Below are 25,059 nucleotides of genomic sequence, written 5' to 3' on the forward strand. Positions count from 1 at the left end.
CAAGACTAATGGAAAAATTGGACATGGAGTCAGAATATATGAATCTTAGTTTTCCCAACTAACTAACAACTGGAACTAACTAGTTATGTGACTTTGGAAAAGTTATTTAATCCCTGTAGAGTTGTTTCTTCATCTGTGAATGAGGCAAAATGATATAGTAGAAGGAATATAGGGCAAGTATCTTAAGCTCTTGTGCAGTTATTGACACTACTGTATGATATTTGATGATGATGATGATAATTCAATAAATATTTAGTTCAAAATTGATATAAATTGCATTTCTACTAGTAACATGTATCTTGCAGATAGAGAATAAATCTTACAGTCAGGAAGATCTAAATTCAATTTTTATTTATGACCTGTTTAAGTTGCTCAAATCTCAGTGAGCAGGGTATTTTCCAAGATTTTAGGTTGCATGAATTTCCGATCTACAGCCTTGGCAGTTCTGATCTCTACTTCCCTTTATAACATTGTTAAGTGTTGGCACACATGGAACTTTCAGGTTTGCAATGTATTATGTTTATAACATCATATAATTTGTCTGGTCCCATATTCAAAATTAGAGTGTTAAATTAGATGATTTCTAAGGTTCATCCTAGGGAAAATATATATGATTATACATCATAGCACTTAGCTTAATTCTGGATACATTTAGGCTCTTATTATAGATTTTAGTTAAATTTTAGTCTAAATAACTTGTCTTCTAGTAAATTTTATTGCTTTGCTTATCCTCCTTAAGAATGCAGATGAATTTAGATAAAGATGTTTATAGCGATAATATTTAGTAAATGTTATATTAAGTACCAACTGTGTGCTAGCTATTATGCTAAGTGCTGAAGATATGATGAAAGGCAAAAAATTTCCCTGGCCTCAAGGATCTCAAAATATAATGGAGGAAAGACATGTAAAAAAGAAGTTGAAAAGTCAGGGAGAGATGAAGGCGGTAAGGGTACCCAATCTAGAGGCATGATGAAGTCTAAAGAAGTGAATATAGGTTAAAAAAAATGAAGAGATGACTACTCCAGATGCCCTCTTAAAATGAAATATCTGAGAGGAGTCAGCTCCATTCTCCATCCTCTAGACCTAGTGAGTATTAAACAATGTTTAATATTTGTTTCTCTAAATTTTTGTAAGAATCATTTTTTTAGCAGATCCCCATTTGACTTGTAACAAACATACAAACAAGCATATATATATATATGTATATATATATATATATATATATATACATATATATATATACATATATACACACACACGTGTCATGCTAAGTGTGGCAGGGGCATGAACTTGATTCTGTTTAAACTGAAACATCTAACTTGGAGTTTGAAGGATGTCAAGGAAAATGTGAACACCTCCTAATCTCTGAGGAATCCTTTCCCTGTGCTAGGCCCTAATACTGCCAGAAACCCAGGGAAAATATTATCCTCTGAGAGTTTCTTATATCAAAAAACATGCTCCTTCCCATCTGACATAGATATAAAAGGATCCTGGGTAAATGAAAATGAGCTTTTTCCCTAAGAAGGTTAGAACCTATAATCACAGAGCAAAGAATTTTTAAACACTAGGTAGTTTTTACCTGAGAATAGAAACACATAGGCAGACCTGCTGCCATATTAAGGGGGAAAAAAAAAAAAGATCTTTTAAACAATAGCTGTGCTACTAGGGAGCTGTCCAGGGTTCTGGCAATTGAAACTGTAGGATGATTATATATATCCTGGCTCTCATTTCCAAAGTTTCTGCCCTTATATCCTGACTTAATCACATTTACTTATTTAACTATTATATTACAAATTTTTTGGGCTATTTTCTATCCTCCTGAAAATGTGTTTTTATATCTAACATGCATTACTTCATATAAACATTTGGGAAAATTACATGTGCTAACTACCTTATCTGGGAGAAAAGTGATACTTTCATTTATCCTAAAACTTTCTTTAAATATCAGCAATCATCCTCTATATAAGTCATCTTTCCCCTCTGTTCTTTTAGCCATATTCCTTGGGATCTTACTTGAAATAATCAATCAGCAATAACATTGTAGTGCTAATAGATTACTTCTTTTTCAGTTTTCTCCATTTGGCATAATTAATTTCCTTCTCTCCTCTCAGGTATAATAACAACCTTTTGAATATAGATGATAAGGTTAATGCTAAATTCATTCTTATGTTAAAACTAGCTGTTTAAAATTAACATTAGCCAGTGATATTTGGCTGTTAAATTTTATGAAGGACTAGCTTAAGGGAGAGGTGAAAGTGATGCTAAATTAAGTGAGAAGAAACAGGAGGGCATTGTATTTACTAATAGCAAGATTTTTTGATGATCAACTATGACAGACTTAGTTCTTCTCAGCAAGAGTAATCCATGACAGTTTTAATAGACTTGGGATGGAAAATGCCATCCACATCCAGAGAGAGAATGCTGGAGAATGAATGCAAATTGAAGCATACTATTTTCCATTTTTTAATGGTTTGCTTTTTATTTCTTGTTATGATTGTTTTGTTCTGATTTTTCTTTCACAACATGACTACTGTGAAGATATGTTTAAAATGATTACACATGTATAATCTATATCAGATTGCTTTCTGTCTTGAGGAAAGGGGGAAAGGTAAGGGAAGGAGTGAGAAAAATTTTGGAATTCAAAATCTTACAAAAATGAATGTTGAAAATCATCTTTACATGTATTAAAGAAAACAAAATATTATTGAGAAAAAGAAAGCGAAGGGTTGCATAAACACTTTAAATATTTATAATGACCAAACTTTAATGATAATATTTCAGTAATGAGAATATAATAAACTTAATTTGTTTCAAAATTTAAAGTGAACTGATGTTTAGATTTTAACAGTTAACATCTACTTATCCAAAGATAGTAATGTGACAGGAATACTATAAAAGGAATTATTATTATTCAGAAATGGAGTACGCTAAATAACATTTAATGCCCCTTCTAATTCCAAGATTCTGTAAATCTATAATCCTGTGAAAGTTAAAAATATCTCTTTGAAGAAAGAGGTAAATATATGAGCATTATTATCATATTTATATAATGGTTTAAGATTTTCGAAGCACTTTTCTCAAAACAACTCTATTGATAAAGACCTATATTGATTGGTATAATTAAGTTTACTATTAATTACTAGTAATTAAGTTTATTATTTTTTATTTTTATTTTATTTATTTATTATAATTTTCTTGTTCCCATCTTTTTTTTTGGTGGAGCACAAGTTGAAACAGACTTGGGAGAAATCAGTCTTTTAGTATTATTCTTTTACAGTCGATGTAAATAGATTATACATGTGGGTAAAATAGTATCTCTTTATAATTGAATGAAAGTATTAGGATATAAATCCATCTCTTATAGACTCATTCCTTGTTAAATACCTTGTGCTGTTTCCATATGATTTTCACTTCCTTCACTCAATAAATATATATTTTGAAAGATTTCTATTGCATGTGGTTAATAATATGATATCACAGCAATTATTAACACTTCTAAATTTTTAAGGATCAATGTTATAACAGACAGTTGTAGGCAACTGTTTTATTTGTTATAATACTCTACTTCTTTCGGTGTAGCTCATTTGGTGAATTCTCAAAATAGCTTGGAGTATATATTTGTACTATGATTTTTGGTTTGTTAGTTTATGAAGGATAATGAGTTTCTGATGTACAATTCTTTCCACCTGATCATGTCTGTCTAGGTGTTCAGTAAGTAACTCCCTGCATAATTTTTGTTTCCTTGAACAACATGATGATGATTATAGTAGTAGTGGGAGTGGTGGTGATGATAATGATGCAGACCTATTATTTCATTATTAGTGGAAGCTCTATCACTTGAGATAAGTAATTTGTAAGATATGGCTGGGACTTTGAGATTGTTTATGGTCATATAGCTAATGAGTCTAATTAACCTTGTATTATATACTGCTGCATTTTAAGCAAGGAGAAGGAGGGGGAAGTGGAGAGAGAGACACAGAGAGAGATAGTGGAAGACAGAGGGAGAGGTGGGGGAGAAGGAAGGAGGAATTAGGAATTAAAACTGTCATGGCCTATCATGTTATGAGTAGACATACAGTGATGGACTGGGATTAAGAACTGTAGCCAGGAAAAAATATGTATACTTAAGACTTTGGGAAGCTTCCCATAGCCTTGATGAGGATGCACAATTGCATTGGATATTTTGCTTTGCTCCATATGAGCTTATTACATGCTTATGTATAAGATGTATAAGGAAGGTTGGTGATCAGAAGGATCTATCCTAAATTCACGATGGCCCTTTGTAATATTCATCCTTTCCTCACAAAAGACTAAATTGTTCACAGCTGGATTTTTATAGAGTATGTATTTAAGAAAGAACAAGGTATAAATGTCACCCAGGTTAATAAATAAAAATAGTAGTAGATAAATTAATATCATGATATTTCATTCAATATCCTTGTCCAAGTTTACACAAGCACTAGCATTCAAATCCACATACAATGGCTCAAAATCCCTGAATCTTTCTGTTGTACCATGATGTACATCTGTTAGGGGTTGAGACATAGATGATAATCCCCAAAAGATAGCTGAGAAAGATGAATCAGAGAGATGTGAAGAGAATCATGACAGAACAATATCTTCAATATCTAGTGGGGAAAATATTCAGAAAGGAAGAAAGGGGAGATGACTGTCCAATGGTATAGAGAGGCCAGAATAGTGAATATTTATATGGTAGTTTGTAGTTATAAAGTTTTTTAAACAATAGCCCTATGTAGTATGGTGCTTCCAGAATCATTATTCCCATTTTGCTAATGAGTAAATTGAGGCTTTGAGAAATGAATCAGCTTTTTTAGGATCATAAAGCTAATAAATAGTGGAATTAAAATATAAACTTAGGAGCTCTGGTGCTCCTTATATTGGATATGCTGTTATTTTTCCTCCTTGATTTGAATATACCATGTCATATTAGGCTACTGGCATCTCTGTTTATCTGGATAGTTACCAATATGGATATTTCTTACTGCTCTGATAGACTCACTGGGTATCCTGGAGTTCAATTTATAAGGTCCCATCCAAGGTGCAAGTATGACACCTTCATCCATAGATTTTTTTATTATTAATACCAAAAATAATGATAGTTCCATACTATATACTGCTAAATAAATATTAGAACCTTTTATTCATTTTATGTACCATGGTATCTTTCACTTTTCATCATAAGGGGCAAAATTTAAAGGTTAATGGAGTAGAAAACATTGTGATTTCATAGAGAAAGTCTGTTTTAATTATTTTTCTGCAATAGTAAGTAAAAAGACATTTTAGGTAACAAAATATGCATAAAGAATGAATTTAATTAGCTCCATTTCATGACCATAGTATCATAAATTCTTGGTAATGAACTTTCCATTAGTGAGGCACATACTACAGGCAATATATATCAGAAATCATTTAAAGACATTATAAGTAATGTGTTAATCTTTCTTTGCTCACAAGAGGAAAAGGCCTCAGTATCTTCATCCAAATTAGTCTGCCTTTTGTTGAAAAGAGTCAGGAAACACTGCTACAAAATGTAGACTCACATAAAGAAAGTCAGAGCATATTGCTACCTTTCCTTGTGCCAGTGAAGTATTGTTTCTCACAGTTTGGGGTGCTTTTAAAAAAATATAATCATTACAATGCCACATCTCCAGTGATGCTTTTGAAATTGTGTCTCAGAGACATATATGTGCCAAAATGTTTGTGGCAGCTCTTTTTGTTGTAGCTAGAAACTGGAAGATGAATGGATGTCCATCAGTTGGAGAATGGTTGGGTAAATTGTGGTATATGAAAGTTATGGAATATTATTGCTCAGTAAGAAATGACCAGCAGGAGGAATACAGAGAGGGTTGGAGAGACTTAAATCAACTGATGCTGAGTGAAATGAGCAGAACCAGAAGATCACTATACACTTCAACAACAATACTGTATGAGGATGTATTCTGATGGAAGTGGAAATCTTCAACATAAAGAAGATCCAACTCACTTCCAGTTGATCAATGATGGACAGAGGTAGATACACCCAGAGAAGAAACACTGGGAGGGGAATGTAAATTGTTAGCACTAATATCTGTCTGCCCAGGTTGCATGTACCTTCGGATTCTAATGTTTATTGTGCAACAAGAAAATGATATTCACACACATGTATTGTACTTAGACTATATTGTAACACATGTAAAATGTATGGTATTGCCTGTCGTCGGGGGGAGGGAATAAGGGAGGGGGGGTAATTTGGAAAAATGAATACAAGGGATAATATTATAAAATATATATATATATAATAAAAAAAATTAAAAAAAAAAAAAAAGAAATTGTGTCTCAGAGGAGGAAATTTTTTCTCTTTAATACTATATTGTTTTCAGTTTGTTTTTTCACCCAGAGATTAAGTTTGTTTGTGAATGGAAAAAGACAGAACTGGTTGCCTAAACATAGAACAAAACATCATAAATTTTGGAGTTTGGCCTTTTTTTAAAAGGGTCTCTTGACCTAAGAATTCATTCTCTCCTCTCATTAGGGGCAATATTGCTGTCACTGCTGGACATAGTAGAGAATTATTATTGAACAAGTGATAAATGTTATGTTAAAAAATACTTAGTATTTTATAATAGATATATAATTAAATATTTTGATGACTGGCATTTATTTATTTACTTTTGTTTTATGTTTCAGTGACTATTTCCACAAGTACCTTCTTTGATGGCTTACTGGTTACAGGACTGTACACATCTACTAGTGTCCAGGCTTCACAAAGCATTGGAGGTGCTAATGCTTTTGGATTTGGTAAGTTTAATTTGGTCCAAGAAACCATCCAATATGTATGTTTTCTTGAGCTGGTTGTCATTGTTTTAAAAATCTATTTAAGAACCATTTCACATTCCTTTCCAGGAAGTATTCTAATATGACTTATTTAATTAAAAAAAATTAAAGTCACAGAGGAGTATAAGGTTTGGGGGGAAGGGTAGGAGAATGAAAGCAATTGGTATTATCTAATATTTGTTCAGTAGAGCTATTATACTTTGTTCTAGGACCTGCTTGCAGATATTTCATATTCTCTCACTTAAGTTGCTGAAATTCATCTTGATTTTCATGCATCAGTCAGGAAACAATCTTATAAACTTTTAAAAAATATCATCAAATATTTGATATGTGAAAATTGGCCCTTTAAATTTGACCTAGATGAAGAATAAAGTCCATCAAACAACTGGTGAACTCAAAAACGAACATGCACAAAATAGAGACCCTCAATCATATGTGCCAGAATATTTTTTTGACAAGCACACTCTTGGAGATAGTGACAAAGACAGCTAAGATATACCTGGGAACTGTAGATATGACTCTGTTTTTCAGTTCTGCATATTTTGGTTTTGATATTTTAATAATCTGTACAAAAAGTATCACTATTTACATCTCAATAAAGTAACAATACTAATGGGAAAGAGAGGTGCAAAAAACCATTTTGCAAAACTTAATAAAACTACTTCACTCAATTGATATTTTTATAGATTCAACTTCATATTGAAAATATAACTAGAAAGTCATTAATTTTAAATTATAAGGACAGCTAATCTATTAGATGAAGTCAAAAGACCATCCCATTTTATTATTAATTAGTCTCTAGTCACCGAGGCAACAAGATGCAAAAATATCTTCATTCTCTATTCTATCTTAAATATTCCAAGCCAAATATATTTTAGTACAGTAGAAAGAATAAAAGTGAATTAATATCTCCATAAATTATTAGTAAATTTACATTTCAAGGGAAATAGATTGTTTTATTATATATGTAATAGTTTACATTTAGATAGCACATTATAGGCCTTTAGATTTCATATTTTTGAAACAGCTCAGTGGTGCAGTCAATAGATTCATCTTCCTGACCTTTATTTAATAGTTGTATGACCATCAGCAAACCTCTTACTGGTTGCCTGCTTCACTTTCTTTATCTATAAAGGGATACTTATGATAATATGAGGATAAAATGATATAATATTTATAAAACGCTTTATAAAACTTAAAGTGTTATTAAGGGATCTGTGATCTAATTACTGAGGATCTTACCTCCTTCAGTAGTGATTTACATGTCGTTTCATCCTATATGATTCCTTTATGTTTCCTCATAAACCCAACATAGGAGAATGTATTCTATATGCTTTTAGTTAAGACATTTTGATTTTTATGGATGCCAGTGAAACATTTGTGGCCATCTGACCTTTTATGTCATGATTAACTTTTCCTTTTTTTTTTTTAAGTTAGATGTTTCCTTGATAAATAGTGACCCATTTATATAGCCAAACTCATTAAAGTATTATTTTTGTTTGTGTTATTTATTGTCAGAATTGCCTTTTAGAAAAAAGAAGTAAGTTGTATCAGGATGATTTATGCAATGAGGTTTTTTGTTTGGATTCACATTGTTACTGTCAGGCAACTTGGCAAAATGGGATTAAGAGCAAGGCAAGAGTTAAAACCAGTTTGGTGAGCTTGAGTCAGAATTTTCACATATGTCAAGATCAATGATAGTTTCAGAAGCCAAGCAGATAGAGGACCCCAGGAAAACATAGATACTAAAGGAATAAACTAAGTGAAGGGTCAAAAATTAAGACAAACAGTCCACTATAAGGAGACCTAGAGAAGATGAAGATGAAGATGAAGACAAGCAAGCAAGGTAAGTTAAGCAAGATAATTTTAATAACTTGTGGGGACTCTAACTCATTATAAGGGATTATATTTCCTATAAGGAAGAAAATTCCTAAATGAAATTAACATGGAATTAGCATCTGGCTGCAGTGCTGAGTGAGGAGCTAGAGACAAAAAAAAAAGTTTTGCTATTTGCTACAGCTCTGTTGAATCTGAAAAATAAGAATAACTCATATTTACATAGTTTTATAGTTTGCAAAGTTATTTTCTCATAACAACAATCGAAGTTAGTTACTACATGTTATTTTCTCATTTTCCTCAAATATCTCTATGCGTATTTGCTTACTTTTGTTCAGATATACATTATAAAGACTCTTGGTTTGCCATAAAAGGATAGCAGTAGTTTTATCTATGTTATTACACAAATTATACAATCAGTCTAAGGATATCATGCTTCTTAATTTGAGTCTCAGGTACTTTGATATTTTCCCATGTCCACACAGTATCACTGACAGGACTTGAATAGGAATATGGATAACTATAACATCCATAACTTATAAATTATAAGTGCTCTTTATCATATTTGAGACTACTATATGAAATAAGAATCATTCAAAACCAACTATATTTATAGATCAGCAATTTTGTAGAGTACTGATAATTACATGCATGGGAAATTGCCTCAAACATAAGTTTTAGGACCCCCTTGAAGAATAAATGCATTAATTAAAATCATTTCAATTGAGCAAACATTAATTCAGAATTTACTGTGATGATAGTGTAGTTAGTTGATAGTACTTTAGTACTGATATGGTTCATCTGGGCGTCAATAGGTACATCTTCCTAACATTTAGTGATTAGATTTCTATTTATAACTTTGTACTTGGGTAGTATTTTAGTATTAGCATGCTTCATCTGGGCATCAATAAGTACATCTCCCTAATACTTAGTATGTGAATTTCCATTTATAATTTTGTATTTACACCTTTGCTATAGATAATTTTTGACAGACATAAAGATTTCTTTATACTAAGATCTGATAATAGTCTAATCCTTCTCTCCTATGATTTTTTACAACTTTATATATACATGTAACTGAAAAAAGCACAAAAGGAAAACTTTAGAATTATAATATGGCTGAATATTGTCAGGATTATTTATTTTCTCCAAAACTATTTTTAAAATTATCAATATCTTTTGTTTTCTATCACCTTAATTCTAAATTATAACTTTTTCCTTTTTCAATTACTAGAGAACTAAGATTAAATAAAAACTAAAGACTGGAACAAAGAATAAAAGAGAAGAAAAAAACCACAACCAAAACATTGAGCAACACATTAACTAAGTCAGTCCTGCTTTAGTAGTTTTCCACCTCTAATAAAAGAAAATGATTGATTTTTTTTTTCCTTTTGTGTCACTACATGTCAGGGAGATATACCATTCGTTTAATTTTTTCCTTTCCATTTCCATTTAAAATCTTTTAAAATAAGAAACCTAAGTGAAGTTTTCAACATAAATGTTTGCATTACTTTTAAATATTAATCAAATTATTTATTTGGGATCTACATTTAATTTTCTCTTTATGATCAATAGCCACCAGAGAAGTATTTTTATGGTAAAAGATGGGAAGGAAAAGGGGGTAGAGACAAAGAGACAGAAGAAGGGGCTAGAGAGGGGGGATTTTTTTTTTTGTGTGCAAAATAAAGCATATCATCACCTTTACAATATGTTTGTCACAATCAGCATAACATTGTATAAACCAGGTAACAGTTGTTATATCTTCCTTCTCTTAAGAGGTTATGGGTAATGAAGATTATGCTGAGATCATGAGGCATGCCTAGCCTATTGAATGGAAGATGCCTTGAATATTTAATTTACTGTGAGGCTTTGACTTTTCAATGGAGTGTTAAGCAAACAGAGGGTTCTTGGCATTTTTCCAACATGTTCTAGTGGTAAATAGCATATGCTATGTTTAACTAGCTCTGATAAATGAGGGCTAAGTAAAGCATTTAATTCCATCTGAATAGGTGATTTTATTTATGAAAATTTTTGTATGGCTTCTCTAGCATTGGTCTCATTGCATTAATTCCTTAAAGTTCCTAGGATATACTATAAAATATTTAAAATAAAATATTTAATATGTATGGGAATGCCTGCCATCTAGGGGAGGGGGTGGAGGGAAGGAGGGAAAAAATTTGGAACAGAAGGGGGGAGTACAACGGATAATGTTGTAAAAAAATACCTATGAATATGTACTGTCAAAGAAAATGTTATAATTATAAAAATTAATTTTAAAAAATTCCTTAAAGTTCCAGAATGAGCACCATGACCATAAACTATACATATAAACAAAATAAGAATTGTGATTATCCTTCATGTATTATTTTATGTGTAATTATTTCAGTATTTTTATGAAAAAAAAAAAACAAACAAAACAAGATTATTTAAAATGCATGAATGACCATGGCCATACCCAATGGCCAGAATTAAATGAAAACAATAGATATGCAAAGGATGCCTGGGGGCCAGGAATATAGAGTTTGGAATACTTCATTTTACTTGTCAATGTGAATTTGAAAACATGAAACCCTGGAGAGGTCTGATGTTTAATTATAGCTTGCCCATTTTTACATTCCATCTTTGCCTTTGAGTGGCAATTTAGTCATGAAAAATCTTTGTCTCATTGGAATTTTGTTTAAATATAATAATATATAAAACTATATGAATTTTTTCAGGGGATAGTTTGTTATTTGAAAGATATGTATGCTTTAATTTAAAATATGTAATAATACTTTAAGTTAAAGTGCATTATATATGTTTCATGCAGATGATTCTAATTTATTAATTCATTAATTCATAGATCTGAAGCTTGAAGCGACTTCAGATATTACTTACAAGTCCCTCTCCTTATTATAGATGTGGAAATAGAAGCTTGGACAATTTAAGTGACTTGTGCCAGATCTTACAAGTTGAAGGTGTTCAAGAAAGGATTTGAATCTGGGAGTGCTGACTCTAAGTCCTTAATGTCTCTAGAGGGGAAATTTTGCTTTAATTGATGTCTGCATACATGTTTCTTTAGAAAAGTAATCATATAAGTTTTAAGGAATACTAATTTTTCATTAAGTTATGAGTGATCATTAGTAGATAAAGACTACAAATGACTGGCAGGTCTCCTCAAACTAGAAAGGCTTTGAATATGAAGCAGTTGGCTGCCATCATGTGCTTCAAGTACCAGATTAGGGAAATCTGGAATGGCTTCCTAGTAGCAAGTGGCCTCCTGAGGCTGAAACTGCTGAATGTTCACGAAAGGCATGGAGTAAGGTAGGGCAAAGACAGTGTTGAAAGTCTGTCTCAGTGGAGCAAATCCCCATCATCAGTGTAATCAAAGATTCTTCAAGCATTGAAGTATAAATAAGTGAAAATTGTTCAGATTCAACTATTACTTATGTTACCCATGCTTGAATTTCACAGTGGGGGCTTTAGTAAATTCAAAATTTTCCTCTATTAACATGTGCATTCAAGGAACAAACACTTTAATAGGCTAACAAATGATTAATCTTTAAATGTAGAAGATTGAATAGAACTAAAATTCATGGATTTGCTACAAGGATATTAGCTAGTATTCAAGTTTGAAGCATAATATCTGAATATGGCGATATACCTATTTATTTCAAATTTTCATAAATATATATGTATATGTGTTGTATTTATATGTACATATATACACATATATGGCTAAACAATTGTACTAATATCTATAATGTTGTGATAAAATACTTATTAGCTTAAATGAAATCATGTGATTTGTAGGGAACATTCATAATGCTAAAATATTGATTTTTCTGAATCTCTAATAAGAAATGTATCTATTAATTTCATATGTAAAATTCAAACAAATATTCTCCTACTCACAGCAAATTATTGTAATAAACTGAAGAAACTTCAGTTTGAACAAATCATTTTAGTTAACAGAAATATATAAACTATTCACCAGTTAATGAAACTGCTATATTCACTTTTTAATATATTGCTACTTCTACAGATACAAATGCAACAACTCATTCTTTGATAGATTGTTTCATGAGTATTTGTGGCCAAAATAGATTTAGTAAAAATGTAACTTACTTTTAGTAATGTGACTTTTCAAATTTAGTTTCTTTTGTCTTTGGAAGCCAGTTCATAATTAGAGCCTTTCTAAATTGATGGTCCTGAGCTTTCACTCTACTGGCATAACTTTTGAGAATCCAGGGTCTCAGAAGGACCAGGACTTACTGAAAAAATTGTTTGCTGTTTATAATACATTTGCCAAAAGTTGTTATTTTACTCTAAACTCAATTATTCATTCAATAAATATCTATTATATATGAATCTTACGTAAAAAAGCATTCTAGTAGAAGATAAAACTTTGCCTGGAAAAGAATAGTATGATATACAGATTTGAACCTAGGTTCTGTAAATACAAATTAATGCTCATTCCATGTTATATAATATCTCCTTATTGAGAGAGAGAGAGAGAGAACCGAACCAGAGCCATTCTAATAATGTAGGTTAATATTAACTTAAAGGAAAACTTGTTTTTAAATATTTTTGAAGCATTTGTGATCTCTGTTTTCCTACTCCTTTTTCCAAATGAACAGTAAAAGAAAAAAATCATCAAAATAAACATGCATAATCCAGCAAAACAAATTCCCACTTTCGCTATGTGTAAAAACATATGCTTCATTATTCACTTTAAGTTCATCCCCACTTTGTCAGGGTGATGGGTATTGTGCTTTTTCTTTTGTCCTCTGGAATCAGAGTGTATCACTACATGGATCAGTGTTCTCAAATCATTCAAAGTTGTTTTTCTTTATAATGCCATTATGTAAATTATTCTCCTGCTCACTTCATATTAGTTCATAGAGCTCTTTATAAAAGAACTTCTATTTATACCCTTGACAGAAGATTAAGGCATGTTTCTTAACTGCCAACTAAAATCTCTTGAAGAGATCATAGAATTTTCAATTAAAATGTTTATGACATTGCAACAAACATGTAGAGTTCAATATATATATAAAGACAAAGAAGGATAAAAATATAAGATAGTCATAAAATCTCAGATTTCAGAGGGGCTTCAGAGTTCATGTGGAATGACTGAGGGCATCCTGAACAATAATCTCTTTTATAGCTTTCTTTAAAAATCATCTGTCTATATTTGAATATTTTCAGTAATGAGAAATTCACTAATTTCTGGAGAATGATTAGTAGATCTCTCTGATTGCTGTGAATTACTTAACAATATTACCTCTCTGATTGTTAGGGGGTTTTCAGTTATATTGATATAAAAGTTTACATCTTTGCACCTGGCATCTTTTGCTGCTATTTTGTGGCAAATTGCAATAAACCTAATCCCCCTTGTACCTGATAGACTTATAAATACTTGGACTGTTATCATATTCCCTCTAAGTCTTCCTTTATCTAGACTGAACCTCCTTGGATCCTTCAAGGATGTTGCATGACATCAAATAAAATCCTCTTGAAATCCTGCTAGCCCTTTTTTGGTTGGGGGCTAGTATCCTTGCTCAGTTATGATACTTGTAACTGTACCCAATACTTTAGATGTAACGTGATCGAAATGGAGTACTGTCATGTTAAAACTCCCTAGTTCTAAGGGGCAGCTAGGTGGTGCAGTGGATAGAGTACCAGCCCTGAATTCAGGAGGACCCGAGTTCAAATGTGGTCTCAGACACTTAACACTTCCTAGCTGTGTGACCCTGGGCAACTCTCTAGTTCTTGAAACTGTAATTACAGCCTAACTTTGTATTAACTTTTAGTTTGTTGTCTCATATTTAGCTGGCAATGGTTTAATAGATTCAAAATTTTTAGACAATTTGTTTTCTAATCTAGCTAAGTGCCTCATATCAGTTATCTTAGATAATAACAAACATTAATGTTTATCAGCCTATGCTTGTGTAATTGAATTTAGAAAAACCCAAATGCAGCACTTTATATTTTTTGATATTAATTTTTTTCAATGGGGATCAACACACCCCATTGGTTTTAATAGAAAAGTATATAATCAGTAAAAATTATAATGAAAAAGAAAGAATATCATTAGAGATGACATAAAAAGAGGTGGGTTGGTCATATATTAAGAGCAAGAGATGATTAGTGAGCAATTTGGGTGCTTTATTGGTAATTGCATGACATCAAGAAATCTAAAGGAAGGCTTCCAAGATAACAGGTGGAAACATTGTGGAGGATTTAAATGAGAACATAAGGTTGAAATGCACACTACTGTAAAGAACAGTGAGATCCACTGATCCAGCAGAATACACAGCTTCCATCATATTAAGCTTCCATCATTATTATAACATCAAAATCTTTCAAGTTCTTGATTCTATAATTTAAAAAATTACCTATCTTTCCTATCTTTATGTGCCTTCCACCAATGTCTTCATTCAAGATATTGATAAAAATACTGATTTGATTAGATCCAAGAAGGTATTCCTAGTATACTACATGGAATTAGATTTATATTTGCATTCTCCATCCAATCCATATCTTTCTACTTTTTTTCTACAATGGTTTTATAAATGTTTGTTAAATGACTTATTTAAATTCAAGTATATGGTGCCTTGCAGTAGCAATATATGACGTTTGAGGTATTGAAGCATAATATGTTGCTAGCATTCTTCTAATCTAGTTGGGTAAAATGGATCAGAAAGAGAAAAGAAGTTAGTCTGTGTTGAATTATTCTAAACAAACCCATTCTTTTTCATAATGATGATTATTTTCTTGAACAGTTATCTTTTTCATTTTTAGTTTAAAGCAATCTTGATTGGTTCCACAATTATCTAATCAAATGTATTTAACCAAGGCTAAGGAGAATACATCTGATTAGATAATTGTGGAATCAATCAAGATATAGCCATATACCATTAAATAAAACCCAAATCTATTTTCAGCCCTTGACTTTAGATAAAAGTGTTTTGTCCAATGCTCCAAAATCTCATGAACTATTTAATATAGTGGTAGGATCCTTGGAAGTATTAGTAAAGCTGAAAAAAAAACCCAGAGGTAGAAGAACCTAGAGATATATTATTGTCTAGAAACTAATAATATTTTTGGGAATTCAAGGCCAACTTTAATATACTATAAATTATAAGCTAACAAAAGCAATAAATGTATGATGAGGTCAGATGATTTCAGTAAACAGACCATAAAAAGCATGAGAGTTCAAAGTTAGGTGGGGTCATTGTAGGATAATGTGGTCAGAGAAAGTTGCAGGAAGGATGAGAGCAAGAGCTGGTTCTTCAAAGAGGAGTAGAAATTTTTAAAAGGGTAGAAAGGGCGGGGCAGCTAGGTGGCACAGTGGATAGAGCACCAGCCTTGAATTCAGGAGGACCCGAGTTCAGACACTTAACACTTCCTAGCTGTGTGACCCTGGGCAAGTCACCCCTGCCTCAGGAAAAAAAAAATTGGTAGAAAGAGGATATTTTTGGCAGGGCACAAGGAAAGACAAATCACAAATTAAATAAAACAATCTCATTAAATAATAGAATTTTGGAGATGGAAGGAATTTCTCATTTAATCCACCTTCATTTTACTGATAGGAAAATTGAGTCCCAGAGAAGTTAAACTACTTAAGCTGGTATAGCTGTTGTTGAATCCAATTCTTTATGACCTATTTGGGGTCCTCTTTGTTAATACACTGCATAATTTGCCACTTATTTTACTGAGGCAAACAGGGTTGAATGACTTGCTTAGGATCACACTGCTTAGAAGTATCTCAGGCCAGATCTGAACTCAGGAAGATGAATCTTCCTGACTTCAGGTCCTGCACTCTACCAACCGTACTATCTAGAGCTACCTCTACCTGTGTATTGGCCCCATCTCTCCTTAGCCCTACTTGAGACTTCTTAAACTTTTTCGACTCATGACCCCTTTTCCCCTGAGGAATTTTTATATAACTCTGAGTACATAAATATATAAAGTAGATACAAAATTGAAATATTTGCTGATAATAAATCATAAAGAATTTAAAACAATTCTTTGATATATATATATATATATATATATATATATATACATATATATATATAATTTTACTATTTATTGAAGATGAAAATGCATACTAATGAGATGGATGTGCTTTTTTAACTTAAAAAATGAAATCTGGAAGAATATTTGATAACTTTTATTGTTGCTAAATTTTTCCAACCCCCACATCAGTTATATAACCTCAAATGAGGTTGCAACACAGTTTTAGAAATTTTAGTCCTAGTACAATACTCTGGTTTTTAAAAAGAGGCAGTCAACAAGTCATCATTAAGTTACTGCTAGGTTCCAGGCACTGAATTGGGGAAAAGGGGTTAAAAAGAAAGGGAAACAAAATACTTCTGGCTTCAAGAAGTTCACATCCTATTGGAAGAGCCAATATGCAAATAATTGTGTATGTAAAAGATACTTGTACAAAATAGAGGGAAAGGTACTTGTCTGAGGCAGGGTAGGGTGGGGCAAAGGGGCAGGGGAAGGTGAAAGGGCCTAAGAAAAGCCTTCTGCAGAAGGTGGGGTTTGAGGTGTATTTGGAAGGAAACCAAAGGAGGCAGCTAGCAAATGTGAGAAGGGAAAACTTTCTGTGCATAAGAGATAGATAACCAATTAGTATTATACAGATTGGAAATAGAGGAAAAAAAAGAAATATAAAGTCACAAGATCCATGTATCTATTCATCAATAAATCCAGAATATCTGGAGGCCAAAGGAGTTTATCCTTATATACTTATTCTATGCCATATCAGGTTCAGCTTGAAAGGGGAACTTCCATAGTAATTGTGTTCTATCACCTTTGCTTTTCCTTTTTCTTCTCCCTCTCTTTTGACAAAATAAAGTTACTCCTACAAATAAATAACTCATTCAAATGGCAATGAACTGTTGAAACCCTAGGGTTGAATTATTACCACAGGAGGTATTTGGACAATTACCCAGTAGTCCAAATAGTCTGTGGTTTTCAGGAATTAGAGATTCCATTGGGAACATCTGCCAGGCTCCACCTCCACTCTTATTCTCTCATGATATTATGTATGTTATTGTTTATCTTCCTGGTATCCTTGGAGGCTTTATCCCCAGAAGCCTGGATCTGGCTTCATGGGAATCAGCGTGACCTAGCTGGCTGATATAGCTATAGACACTGTCATCCTTTTCCAGGTCTGCTAGATCTCTCAAGCCATTCTTTTTTCTCTTTCTCATTTCCCTGGAAAGGTCCCAACATTTGTGGGGTTAGGAATGTAGCATTTAGAAAATCCTGAGGTGGGGGGAAAAAAGCAAAGAATAAAGCAAGGAGAGGCATTAGAAGCATATACAGCATCAGGCTGAGAAGTGTTAGGGAAGGAAACCTGCTTTTTCGTGTCTCTTACTCTACCTGGCTATTGTAAGAAGACCTGAACTTGAATTTCACCCTAAATTCTAATTAATTGTGTGGCTCTTCCTTGACAAATCCTCTGACTTCTCTTAGTAGAAGTTCTATAAAATGTCTTCAGTTTTCATCTAAAATGAAGATAATAATAGCTCTGCCTCAAAGGGGTTATTATAATATAAATAAAAGACTTTGCTAACTACAAAACACTATACATATCATACATACACATGCATACATATCTATAGTAGCTCTCATCAGCATTGTTATGACTTGAAAATATAACATGGAAAGCTTATACTATGCTTCAGTTTCAACAGGTCTAGAATCTTATCTAGACAGATGACAACTCATCAACATCTTTTCAACCTGTCAAGTTTTTGTTCAGGTTTTTCCAAACCTAGAGGGAAAAATCTTGGATTAGTTAATGCAATGAATGGTTAATGGTAGCTAAACTGCATGTACAGTTAGGTGGCATAGTGAATAGAATACTAGGTTTAGAATCATGAAGACTCAGCTTTCTTAATTCAAATATGGCCTTAAAGACTAGCTGAGTGAACCTGAGCAAGCATTTAACCCTATTTCCCTCAATTTTCTCATGTGTAAAATGAGCTAGAGGAGGAGGAGATGGCAAATCATTCCATTATCTTTACTGAGAAAATCCCACAATGTAGTATGGAGAGTTGGATGTGACTGAACAACAAGAAGCTAAAATTTAGATTTCATTTTAAGGGTTGCAAAGTGCTTTACGTAGATCAATCCCATACCTATTTAAGATTTTAAAGCTTACAATTCACTTAATTCCCAATAGCCCTGTGAGGTATCATTACTATTTTCTATTACAGATATGGGACTCTGAGAAAAGATTTGTCCAAAGTCAAACAAATAAGAAGTAAGAGAAGCAAGATTTGAATTTAGATCTACTGATTACAAATCTTGTAGGTTTTATTTTGTTTTTTACTAAATCACATTTCTTCTGAGTAATTTTCCTTAAGTAGATCTGATCATGTAACTTCCTTACCCAACTAACTCCAATTGTCCTCCTATTGTCTCTAGAATTAAAAAAAATAAGTAAAAGAAGCTTCTTCATTTAGATTTCAAAGATTTAATAACCTGATCATTACCTGCCTTTCTAGCCTCACTGGACATTATTAAGCGCCTTTTCCCATCATCTGTGATCCAGCCAGAATGGCTCTTCTGTTCCTTTATTATGTTTTTTCAGTAGTGATCTTGCATGGTTGAAATACATTTTCTCCTTAGGTCTGCCTTGTAGAGTCCCTGTGTTCTAGCTTCAGATGCATCTCAGATACCATTTTATGTATAAAATCTTTCCTAAATCCCTCCCCGACCCCAAATTGCTAGTACCCTCCCAATTTGTCCTTATACTAGTGTTTTGGATTTTATTGCTTTGTGTATGTATGAATAACTATAACTATGTTAGACATATGCTATATAGTACATATCTATTTTGTTATATGTATTATACAGATATATTTACTTTGTGTACATATATATGCAAATATGTATATTTGTTTTATTTTCTCTATAGTTTAACATGTGCTTTTTGATTTTCTTGTTAGAATATAAGCTCATTGTGAGTAGGGATCATTTCATTCTTTGTTTTTATAGTCTGAGAAGCCAGCAAAATTCCTCGAACACATTAGAAGCTTAATAAATATTTTCTGATTTGTTAATTATACATGAAAAAAAGTATGTAATTGTCAGGCTCATGATAAAAGTTATTTCTGTGAAAGGCTGAGCAATATCTGGTAGGAACAATGTCGTACCAAACAGGGATTAAGCTTGATGGAAGCTTCAGAGCTTTGACTGGATAATTCTGACCTAGCTAAAGGGATTGGGTTGAATCTTCATAAGTGCTAAGAGTTTTAGGTGAATTGTGGTTAGGCATTTCCTGTTAATGAAGGCTTATCCTTCACTAGATGTAATTGGAATCAAGAATACTTTTCCTCTGTATATGTGAATTTAAAAAAAGCTTAGGAATGGTGGGTCTCTGCTGATAAGAAATCCTGTTTTCTAGGAATGTGACATTTTCAAAGTATGCCAGGTAGTCCAGTGTGACAAGATGCAGGATAGAAGTATGTGCTTAAGAAAGAGAACATCAAAGGTTGACTTAAACCTAGAAGTCATTTCACCTGTGGTATGGGTTTTCCCTGAGATTTTTGGTTCTTTTATGGTTGCCAGATAAAGAAATATAGGTTTATATAGTTGATACACATGATGAATGATTTATAAATATTATTGGATAAAGTTGGCATCTCTTTTACTTGCAGTAGTCAGGAAAGAGCAATAGCTAAATTTAAAAGGGTTTAAAATCATTATATGTAAAGTCATTAAATGCTCTTGAAGCTGTTTTTTTTTTACATTCAAAATTAATTAACATATTTAAAAAATAAAGATGGGAAAGTATATGTGTGTAAGTTGCTGCTACTGATTTTTGGATTTAGTTTAATAATAGATGTCAGAGTTGCCTCATGAGGCAAGAGAACACAACTAAATTACTGTTTTCAGACCTTTGAATATCTGAATGAAAAGAGACTTGTAAATGTGGGAGTTGCATTCTTTGAAAACAGAATACCGAAATCTGTTAATATTCTTGTAAAAGTTAATGCTGCACTATACTCCTCCTTGTTCTCTTTCCCACCACAGCTTTCCATTTATCTTCCTACATGTTCTCTAGGGTCAAAACTGCATGACTATTTCTAGTCAATTGTGTTATTTTGAGGAGCTTAATTCAGGGAAAATCCCTGCACAGTCATTGCCGTAAGCATCACATTTAAAATAGGAAGCGTAACTATTGGAGAGCTGGCAAAAATATTGTAGAATTACTATACTCTGTTTAAAGGAGACAATTTGTTGCTTTAAGAGTAAGACATACTGTTAGCTGTCTCTGGTTTTTCAACCTCTTTGGTACCCCCACTGACATCAGCAAATGAAGAAATGTGAATACCCCTCCACCTCCCAACCCTGACCACTGCACTTATAATAGACCTTACCAGTGCCTTTTATAATACTAGATGGAGCACTAAAATGAAAGTATTAGAGAATGGTGGAAGTGGAAAGTCAACATACATTTATTAATGATTGTTACATTCCAGGCACTGTGCTATAAGCCAAAGGGATACAAAGAAAAGTGAAACAAAAAGTCAGAACCTTTGGAATCATCTAATCAACATAAGGTCTGACAGAGAGAGTGTGTGTGTACTTCTTAATTCAAGAGGCAACCCTATTTCTATTAAACAAAATGTAAAAGTCAATAGCAGCAGTTTCAACACAAAATTGTGGAAAGAAAAGTGGTATCTTTGGAACATATTCATGTGTTCTTATATGTGTGCATGTGGATATTCATTATAATTGATTTCCTTTGCAATCATGTATATTTTACTTTATGCATTTAAACTGAAAAGAGATTCATTAGCTTCCCCAGTGGGGGTCCATAATAAGAACTCCAGATACAATCCAGCCTACTTCTTTTATAGATAAAGAAACTAAGGTCCAAGTTTAGGTTAAATTGCTTGCCTGAAGTTACATATGTAGGTTTACAAAGAGTATGGACCTGGATCTGGTGTGTGGCATTCCCCAAGGGAATATTGCCATTAGCTTTTGCCCCCTAATGTGAATTAGTAAATTCCATTTAGCTATGGAAACCAAGTTTTTTTGGGATTCCAACACTTAACAAAAAATTGTGAAGTGATTAAAATTTGTCTCTGTCCCCCCCCCTCACTCTTTGTCTCCCTTTTCACCTTCCTTTCCTCCCTCTCGCCATATATACATATATTTATGAGTGTATATATGTGTTTCATATATGTAACATACATATATATGTGTGTATATATACATATTTATATTTATGCATATAGCATTGTAATATGTAAATACAATGTCAAATGTACATGTTGTATATTATACTTATATATTATATTTTTTTCTTTTTTTCTTGGGATCTTTCATTCCATCCTCAGGAAAGAAGGTTCTTTTGGTCTCTGATAACCCTAGTATGAATAAAAATGCACTTTTCTTTTATGTATTTGTATTTTGATCTTTATTTCTGACTGTGGATCTAATTTAGAAATAAAAAGCTTTGTTTCCTTTAAAGAACTTGAAGTGTTTTGTTTGTTTGTTTGTTTATTTCCTTATGCTTTGTTTTTATGGAAATACCTCAGAAATAGCATACCCTTAAGGCTGCTTATTGCATCTCTACAGAAGTCTGTTACTGATTAAATGGTACCATATTGTTATGATGCAGACATGACTTGGTTTGATATAATGTGTAAACTTAAAGATATCCATGTGATAAAAGACTTTTGGTTTCTAAAGAAGTTCCAATCCTGTATCTCAAACTTGTCTAGATGATCTCAAAGATTACTTTCATTTTTAGCATTCTCTAAAGATGTAGTCAAGGTACCATTTAGGATCTTTTTTATATATCTGCCTTAAGTGTGGTATCTAAGGAAAACATATAATACTCAATTGCCACAAGAAATGGGGTAGGGGAAGTAATTATCTGTTTTTTCATGTGTGTTTTTCCTTTAAATTTTCTTAAGACATTTATTCTTTAATAATCATTACAGCCTTAAAAATAAAAATTCAGACAGCTTTCCATTGGATTCTATTTTCTTTACTTGAAAGTTTTCAGTTCTGCATGTGTAACCTTTTGATTCTAATGTGCTGTTTTATAAACTAGTGAAATTGCTTCAGATCCCTGGATTACTCTGTGATAAGCCAAATGGGCTTCAGGACACTCCCTTCACACTACAGATACATGCCAGAAACCAAACAGATGGTAAAGTAGGAAGAAATGACCCTCGGCATTCTCATTAGAACAGTCGGCAAAATTTTAATGGGCCCCCGTTTGCCTTGTGCTGTATCTAATACCCTTTGAACTGCCACTTTTTTTTTCTGTTACAAGTCAACAACCACCATGTATATTTTAATAGGGATTATCAAACACAATTTGCCCAGAAGATGTACCAGTCCTCCACTGCTAATTAGCCAAGTTTAAATAATCACTGAGTTCTGGAATAATTGGAAAGAAACACTGTTTTTCTTGCCAGTGCATAATTACTAATTAACAGGAAGATAAAATATCTGTGTAGCAGTCATATCTAGGAGAATCTGTTAACAGTTAATTAACTTGTGAATAAGTGCCAAGTTGATTTTGGTCAAGAAAGTTTATAGAAAAATCTTATCTATTTTTTAAAAAATACCTTTCTTGACTGTAAATAGGAAGGGTATTTGTAGAGCAAATATGGTAATGGAGGCTTCTGTTTAACATGATAGAGCTAAGGCTCACACTTATGATATGGAACGTATTCACGTATGCTTTTAGTTTGAGACATATGATGGCGGCTTTGCCACACCGTTGGTTTCACAGGAGACTTGAAGCTTCATTAATTGTCTAGTCGCTTGATCCTGATAATTGTATGGGCTTTCTCAACCTTAAAATTTCCACATGAAATTGGGCCATAGATTCCTCTGTGTTTTCTGCTTATTGACATTTAGAACTTAAGTGCAGCTGGCGACTCATAAGAAAGCAAAAATTAGCTGTCATTTTTAACTTTGTTTTTGTTACTGGGAGACCTTGCCATCACATTCCTTCCCTATCAATATTTGTAAACATACAAATTCAGACACTGAAAACAGTTGTTAAGAAAGAACCTTTAAAAAAAAAAGTGACAACATGTTGTTGTTAGCATGGCAAGCACTAAAGACAAAGGATAAAAAGCCAGCCCATATTTATATGATGCTTTCAGAGGCACAAAATAAAGTATATTCTGATTTGATAGATAAATTGTTAAGCACTTGCTACAAATACCTATCATATAGTAGATATATAAAAATGCTTGTTTTTGCTCCTCCTTCCTTGTTCAATCATACAAATCAACCAAAGATCCCATTGGTTTAAAATTAAAATTTACAAAATGTTCTTGGGGAGAATAGTGAAGTTTAGTCATATATTCTTAAGCAATAAACTTTTGTTATGCTGTGCTGGGGATACAAATATGAAAAAAAAAACTTTGCATGCTCTTAAGGAGTTTAAAATCTAATGGAGGAAGATAGCACAAAAGAGAAAGCTGGAAAGAGGAGGTGGAATATGAAAAATAAAAGAAATCCAAAACAAGTACAGCCTGGTGGGAAATGAGGACTTGTCTGAGCAAATCTTTCTCCTATCACCCCTTCTTCAGTGGAGGTTCAGGAATTTATTACTTCACCTTCTATTCAGAGTGGCAAAGGTACTACTGAAGTGTGAATCCCTAGCCTCAGATCTTGTAAAATGATGAGATTTCTCAAAGATGAGTTTACTGGTGGCTTGGTAAAGAAGCCAAAGATGCCTAAAGTGAGTATAATCAGGTAGGAAATGAAATGAGAAGGATGTATTGGAGCACTTCTCCTTCACAGAACATCAAAGAATAGTGATGGTGAAAATAAGTTTGCAGAAGTCTTTGTAAGAGATCTAATTAAGCTAGATCAATTTTGAAAGCATTGAGGGATCGTCAAGATTTCATGATCTGGTCTGCAAAGGATCCATGTCTAAAGAATGTTTCTTTGGGAAGAGGAATTCTCAACTAGAGAATATAAAACTTTTTATCCATTCACTTTGGTGAGGTACAAAATCTGGGGAGGGAGGAGAAAGAATCACAGTAATGATGGTGATGTTGATGATGATATAGTGTTTCATGACTATTTGTTGAATGTCGTCCTTGCTCTTATTTTCCCCTTTCTATAAGAGATTGTCGAGCTGAATTGATATTAGGGACAGGCTAAAGCTGTACTCCTGTGTACTGTCAAAACTACTCAGGAGCAACAGTAGGGACTGGAGGAAACTGCATATTTTTACATAGCACCACATTATCACTCAATAGAGGTGAGCAGATGGTTCCTGCCTCTGTGGCTAAATTAATTAACTCAAAGGGTGGTAAGATATAATATCAAAAGGTAAATAGGATGTCTCAACCCAACATAGTGACTTTTCTGTTATTGTTTTTTCCCCAC

At 32.6% G+C, this 25,059-nt stretch overlaps 1 protein-coding gene across 1 annotated transcript in view; it reads left to right on the top strand.

Moving 5' to 3' along the window:
• The window catches only part of RELN (reelin), a 526,398-nt gene that overhangs the window by 80,105 nt on the left and 421,234 nt on the right, over positions 1–25,059 (top strand). The window contains exon 2 of the mRNA XM_074268428.1: positions 6,688–6,798. Coding sequence (XP_074124529.1) covers positions 6,688–6,798 — 111 coding nt within the window. The remainder of the gene's footprint in view (positions 1–6,687; positions 6,799–25,059) is intronic.

Source organism: Sminthopsis crassicaudata, chromosome 5 (genome assembly GCF_048593235.1).
Source record: "Sminthopsis crassicaudata isolate SCR6 chromosome 5, ASM4859323v1, whole genome shotgun sequence".
NCBI lineage: Eukaryota > Metazoa > Chordata > Mammalia > Dasyuromorphia > Dasyuridae > Sminthopsis > Sminthopsis crassicaudata.